We start from the raw sequence: 7,500 nt of genomic DNA on the forward strand, positions 1-7,500 counted from the left end.
CCAGAAATAAACCCCAAAACATACAGCCAACTCATCTTTGACAAAGGGTGCCAGTCAACCCAGTGGGAAAAGGAAAACCTCTTTACCAAGTGGTGCTGGAAAAACTGGGAATCCACCTGCAGCAAGATGAATCTGAACCCCTATATATCACCATTAACAAAAATCAACTCAAAATGGATAGAAGATGTAAACCTAAGACCACAAACTATAAAAGTACTGGTGGAAAACACTGGCAAAACTGTGGGAGACATTGAGCTAGGCAAAGACTTCATAAGCAAGACCCCCAAAGTACTGACAATAATCCCTAAAATAGACAGGTGGGATTATATCAGATTAAGAAGTTTTTCCACAGCAAAGGACACCATAATTAGTGTGAATCAACAACCCTCGAAATGGGAGAGACTTTTAGTTAACTGTGCCTCAGATAAGGGACTGATAAACGGGAATACACAAGGAACTGAAGTGGCTTATCCGGAAGAAAACGAAGAAAATAATTAACCCAATTAAAAGATGGGAAAATGAGCTTAATAAACAACTCTCTGAGGAAGACATATGAACAGCCAAAATGCATAAGAAAAAATGCTCAACATCCCTCATCATAAGGGAGATGCAGATCAAAACCACAATAAGGTACAACCTAACCCCAGTCAGAATGGTGAAGATTAAAAAAAAAAAAAAAAAGGTAAGTGCTGGAGGGGATGTGGTGAAAGGGGAACACTCCTACACTGTTGGTGGGAATATAAATTGGTCCAGCCACTGTGGAGAATATGGAGGTTCCTTAAATACCTTCAAATAGAACTACCAATGATCCAGCAATTCCACTCCTGGGTATCTACCCAAAGGATAGGAGCATACTCAGTCAGAAAAGCACTTGCACGTCTATATTCATTGCAGCCTTATTTAAGATTGTTAAGACATGGAACCAACCCAAATGTCCACAAACAGAGGAATGGATTGAAAACTTGTGGCACGTATACTCCATGGAATACTATTCAGCCATAAAAAAACCCAACAAATCCATGGTATTTAATAGAAAGTGGGTAAATATGGAAGATTTGTTGCTGAGTGAAGCAAGTCAGGCTATGAAAGAGACATTATATGTCTCTACTTAATATATACCTACAGACTGTCCAAACTCTGTGGTAGAGACTGAAAGACTGGAGGACATAAAGCATTAGTAATTGTTATGAAACCAGCAATTGGCGTAATGGCTATGTCACTGGACTCCCATGTAGTTGACCGCAGTTCGAGTCCTGGACTCGGTGGCTTAAACTTATGCTGGGCATGTGTGCATGCATGCCCAAGATACTGAGAGGAGAATGGAGGAGAAGGGACTGTGGCCTGGCCATCCCCCCCGGGGAGGGGAGGGGTGATTTCTAGCTTTCTGTCTCTCTGTCTCTCTCTCTTTCTGGTGAGTGTACACGCCCTATAGCAAAAACCTCTCCAAAAAAGTGAAATTGTTATGGACACTAGAGACAAAGTGGAAAGAGAATGTGGGCAGGGAAGAGCATAAGAAAGGAAATTTGGGGAAAAAAATAGGGAGGTGAGACACTTGTGAAACACAGATACAGTTTATTATCTGTTGATGAGGATGTGTATAGTATTCTCAGCTGGGCTGGACTGAGGTGTTTATCCAGCAGGGTAAAGTCTCTTTACAATCTAAATGATGTATAGTGATTGAATGTATGAATAATAATAATAAATAAAAAATTTTAAATGGAGTTCTACTTTGCTATGCATGCCAAATAAATTTGAGTGATTAAATATTTGAATGATTAAATGAATCATAATAAAATTAGAAAATAAGTGGGACAATATGTTTTAGGCTTCTTTATTTCTTCCATGAGAGATGAGGGGTGAGGGGAAAACTTCAAGATGGTCTTGCTACACCACAATCCTTACTCCGGTCTCTCAGCTTGCCAGGATCATGCGCATGCACAGATATTCCTGGTCTATTCGGGATCCAAACATAAACTTCCTCTATGGCTCCAAAATTGTATGGCAGTGTCATACTGGCTGTGTCACCCCAGCTAGGGCAGTGGGAGAATGTTTTTATGATATGATCATTGTGAACTATCATACCAGACACTGAAAGGGATTTTTTTTTTCTCTTGAGAGAGATTTTTAGTATAAGGCATGTGCACTTGCCAGAGAGACAGAGTGAGAAAGTGAGAAATCAACCCCCCAGGGAAGATGGACATGCCACAGTTGCTTCTCCTCCATTCTCCTCTTAGGGTTTTGGGTGCACATGCACATGTACCCAGCATGAGTTTCAAGCTGCCAGGTCTGGGACTCAAACCACAGTCAGCCACATGGGAGCCCAGCACCTTAACCACCACACTACCTGCTGGTCAACATTGAAAGTTTTTTTTAAAGGGTAAAAAATTTGTTATTATTTTAAAATAATTTTCTACATGGAAAAAGTATGAAAATTTTGTTTATAAGGAAGTATAAAAAATTTGTGTCATTGTTATTTTAAAATAATCCTGGGTTTTTATGTATGTTTCATCTTAATAATATAATGCAAACTTCAAAATAAATATGAAATTTCAAGAGACATACTGTTTTACTGTTTGCATATTAGACATTTTTTTGGGGGGGAACTTAATAGGTGGTGATAGTTACAAAATATAATGGAAAAGACTGAATTCCTGAAACTTGTAAAACAAAACAAAACAAAAGCATTAGATACCAGCTTAGGCTGGAAAGAGAGTCCTGTAAACTTGGGGAACAACAGTGACATGATCAGAAAATGATGTAAAACTCTAGGAACTGCCAAAGGTCCTACTGTTTTAATATCTTTGTAAAACTTATCAGGGGAAAGGAATAAATTCCTCAGCCAGGTTAATAACTACCATGTAATTTTAGATAATGTACATGCAGCAAAAAAAAGATTTATTTAAAACTACTTAAGGTGAAACAGTTTTTCCATTATGCTATGACATAAAAGCTATTTCTTATTTGTTCAAAATGTCATAAAATTCTGTCATAAAATTCTCAGTAGATGACTGAGAAAAATCCAAGCCTTGGGCTGTTACCCTAATTCCTATCTTTTATATATTCTATGGCTATGTGTATAATTCACATATCCTCAGATAACCCAAAATCACATTGCTTGATCCTGAAGACTATAAATTTATGATTTATTAATATTCCATAATGTCTATTACATTGTTGGGTAAAAGCATCAGGTGTCTAGAAAACACTGCCAAAGAAGACAAGGCATCTCACTAAATTTTAAAAATACTTACTTATACGTTGTTCAATGTTAGTCACCATATTTTGAATTTTTATCGAAAACTCTAATCTGCTGGGCTCCATAAAGAGATTTGTAGGGAATTCTGAAAATCTAAAAGAAAAAAACAGTAAAAGATATGTCAGAAAAACACAGTAACTAATATAAAATACAATGCTTATTATTTTTAAAATGTCTGATACTTACTCATCATACAGGTATTTATGCTCAAACTCGGTCACAATTTCTGTGTCTATTAGGATTCATTAAATAAAAAAGAAAGAATAAAAAATTGACATTTATATCAGCTAAATGACAAGTCAACATAAATCGATGTTTTCCAAATATTCTATGAATAAATCGAAGAGGTCATTTGAAAGGCAGCATTCAAGCAGTATATCCCATCCCCACATTCTGATTAAGGAGCTCTGAGAACAAACATTTCAGGTGTTGTTCATCTTGACAAGGAGGTCCTCAGGCCCTCCTCAGCTTGAAATTGTATGCATACTGAGATGCAAATGAGTAATGTTACTATTTACATGCACTACCAATGACCTGTAAGTTCATGCTCACTTTTAGCACTGGTTGCCTTCATTTTTATAAAAATCATCATCTAACAGTTGCTAATATACAATTACAAGTTTCTCTTGTTCATTATTTTCTAGAGGTTAAGATTTTTTTCCTTTTCTTTTTTATTTTACTTCCAGTACGTACATGTGCTCACCAGAGAGAGACAGAGAAAGAAAGAGCAACAAAGAGAGAGAGAGAGAGAAAGTACTGCCCACTGGGGCGTGGCCACACCCAATCCCCTTGCACCATTTGTCCATGCTTAGAACTCGGGGCAGACACACACAGGCCAGGTGTGTTTCTCCAACTGCCATCTGCCTTTGTATCCACTTAGCATCACCATCTTACCATGGGGCCAGCAGCCCCCAGCTCTTAAGAAATTTTCCTCCATTCATAATGGTCTCATTTGTCTTACCTGAAAAAATAGTTTCAATACTGTAACGGAATTTCTTTGATTTCCTAGCTTTGGAGAACAATTCTTCATTTGAGTTATTTTTGGCAAAATCATCTTCATTTACTGACATTTCATCTTCACACATCTCACATTTTTCAGGGTATTGGTTAGCCTTGGAACATGTCTCTTTAGAACCTTCTGGAGAATCACTCTCAAGGAACTCGTAAGTGTAGATTTACTTCAAATATTGGGGCATATGATTTTCTCCAATCCTTCCCCTCTTTAATACCACTCAAAATCTAATTTAACAGATATATTAGGGTACCAGTGAAAACATATAATTAATAGAACACTTAATTGAGGATAATATGGATACAAATTTTAAGTAATAAATTAGAATTCCAGTAGAATTGAATAACATTATATTACTACATACCTGATACTTGCATGTTAAAATAAGCAAACTTTCTGTCTTTCTATCTCTTTCTAGTGAGTGCACGCACCCTATAGCAAAAACCTCTCCAAAAAAAAAAAAAGGAGCAAAGTGAAGATAACTTGTTTACTATAGTGCCTAGTACATAATGAGCACTCACCAAATAATAACTATAATTAAATAATGATTCTATGCAAAATATTTATATGCTGTAACATTAGAAGGTGTATATGGCTTGAGGTCCTATCATTCATTCCCAGAGTAAATTAGAGATTATTTTCCAGAATAAGCTAAGCAGTGCATTGTATATTTGTTAGGAATTGTTACTGAGAACTTCATTTTATCATGATAAAACATACCTAATAAAATTTACCATTTTAATCACTTGCAAGTGTACAATTGTGTGGTATTAAGTACATTCATGGTGTTGTGCAAACACCACTTCCTGTTTCTACAGCTTTTCATTATCCCACACAGGAACTCCTTACTCATTTTTTTTTTAAGAGAGATTTTTTGCTATAATAGTGTGTGCTCTCACCAGAGAGACAGAGACAGAAAGCGAGAAATCATCCTCCAGGGGGGCCATGCCCTTCTCCTCCATTTTCATCTTGGGATTTTGGGCACGTGTGCTTAGTGTGAGTTTTATGCCGCTGGGTCTGGAACCTGAACCGTGGTCGACTACATGGGAGTCCAGGAATGTAACCATTATGCCATTTGCTGGTCCCTGTATGAACTTTAAAGACTTGCAAATTACCTTCAATATGGGGCCAGCAGGTGGCGTGGTGGATAGGGGCACTGGACTCCCACATGGCCAACCACGGTTCAAGTCTCAGACCTGGTGGCTTGCTTTCTCACCTCCTCTCTCTCTCTGTGTCTCTCTCTGATCAAACTGGAAAATAAACATGAAAAGGATTTCTGTTAGCAAAGGTCTGTATCTACAGTTACTAGATGGACGATGTTGGGAGGAAGGCTATGGAGAAACACATTGGTAATGGGAATGTAACTTCTCTTGCTGGAGAGCATGCTGGTATTTTTAAATGAAATGCATGTATCCTGTGACCCAGCAACCTACTCTTAAATATATACAGCAAAGAGAAATTTTTATCTAGTCTACGATTGCAGCCTTGTTAGTAAAGTCTTGGAAGTAACTTACATGTATATAACTGGGAGAATAGATGTATAAAATTTGACATAAGGAAATACAAGAAACTATATGTGTTTATATTTGTGTGTACATACTGCCATAGGCCAGGATCCCCTGAAAGCAGAGTCTGAGAAGGCAAGGGATTTATTAAAGAGTGTGGCTGTAGTAATGAATATGGAAGGGAAGGAAATAAAGCAGGAGTGGATAAGAGGAGAAAGTTGAGTTGAGGCCAAGCTACAGCCTTAGCCAACTTTATGAGGAGCTCTCTGGAACTGGAATGGCCCTTCAGAGTTGTCCTGAGTTCAGCACAGATGTTATGCCTTTATATTTCTGTAGCAACTATATATTGCTCCACAGCAACCCCAGAAAGGGACGTAACCTTGACCAAGAGGGTTGCAGTTGAAATTATGCATGATACATGGTCATAAGATCTAGATTTATATCTACACATACACGACATAAATCTTACCAATATAATATTGCCACAAATTTAAAAACAGTAGCACAATGGCTTTTTCACAAACTTTGACACATATATTCCAAAAAAATTACATTTATGTACACGTGTGTATGTATACACATTTATCTGTTGAAGATATTTTATAGTTTTATCAACTGTACTAGGGAGAAATATTTACCTGTTGAAATATCCATTTCGTAAGCCAAATAATAATGTGATTGTATAAAAGAAAATGAAATAAAAAATTTTGAAAATTAAAAAAAAATGACTGTCAATTTATGAAAGGTGAGTTGAAAAAATATTCATGAAATGTTTGCCCATGAGTTCTCATAGGGGAAGACTGGGTAAAAATGAGGAAATGGAGAAAACTGAAATAAAGTAAATGAGAAGAATTCAATGAACTGAAGGAGATAGTGTGCCATGAATTAAGGTTGGTCAACTCAACCCTCCATACCAGACACCCTCAAAAATAATTCAACAAATAATAAAAGATTAGGCATATGATTACATAAAAAGTTATGGGGCCAGCAGGTAACATGGAGGTTAAGGAGCTGGACTCTTACATGGCCAACTACAGTTCCAGTCCCAGGTCTAGTGGCTTGCTTTCTCATTTTCTATGTCTCTCTCTAGTGAGCCGCAAATGTGCCCTATGCAAGTTAAAAAATAATAATAATGATAAATTACAATAAATAAATAATTCTTTTTAAAAAAGAGAATGTTTCTCTAAGATTCTTGCCAAGTTTTTCTATTTGGCTTTTGTCATTTTCAAATTAAGAACACAAAGTAGTTTGAAGAGAAGCAAAGAGAGCCAGAGCAGTACGGTAGTGGTGGTGGGAGAAGGCAGCTAGGCTACTACTTTAGATACAACGGCTTCCCTACCATTTCCATATAAAATAGCATACAGTCTTGCTCTGTGTTCCCTTCGTTTCCTTTATTTTTCTTCAAAATATTCCTCACCTTATTTGCCTGTCTTCCCTGATAGAATATAAGCTCCAAAAGCTCGGGAACTTGTGCCCAGGGCTTATTTCAGTGCCTAGTTCAGAGCCTGGGACATGGTGAGTACTCAGTAACTAGATGCTGAATGAATGAAAGAATGAACCAAGTGAGGTAGGTGTTATTACAGTTTTTTATATTTATGGCAGCAGGGATATGTGTGTGTGTGTGAGTATATATGTATTCAGCAAGAAATCATGAGTGTTAATAATAAATCTTAAATTGGGACCAGCAGTTAGTGTAATGGCTATGTCGCTGGACTCCCACGTAGTCG

At 37.1% G+C, this 7,500-nt stretch overlaps 1 protein-coding gene across 1 annotated transcript in view; it reads right to left on the bottom strand.

Annotated features, from left to right (window-relative positions):
* Nucleotides 1-7,500, bottom strand: part of DNAH14 (dynein axonemal heavy chain 14) — a 261,709-nt gene that overhangs the window by 221,367 nt on the left and 32,842 nt on the right. Inside the window, 4 exon segments of the mRNA XM_027775206.1 lie at nt 3,252-3,349; nt 3,443-3,488; nt 4,218-4,411; nt 4,413-4,495. Coding sequence (XP_027631007.1) covers nt 3,252-3,349; nt 3,443-3,488; nt 4,218-4,411; nt 4,413-4,495 — 421 coding nt within the window.

Source organism: Tupaia chinensis, unplaced genomic scaffold, assembly GCF_000334495.1.
Source record: "Tupaia chinensis unplaced genomic scaffold, TupChi_1.0 Scaffold000532_1, whole genome shotgun sequence".
Lineage (NCBI taxonomy): Eukaryota > Metazoa > Chordata > Mammalia > Scandentia > Tupaiidae > Tupaia > Tupaia belangeri.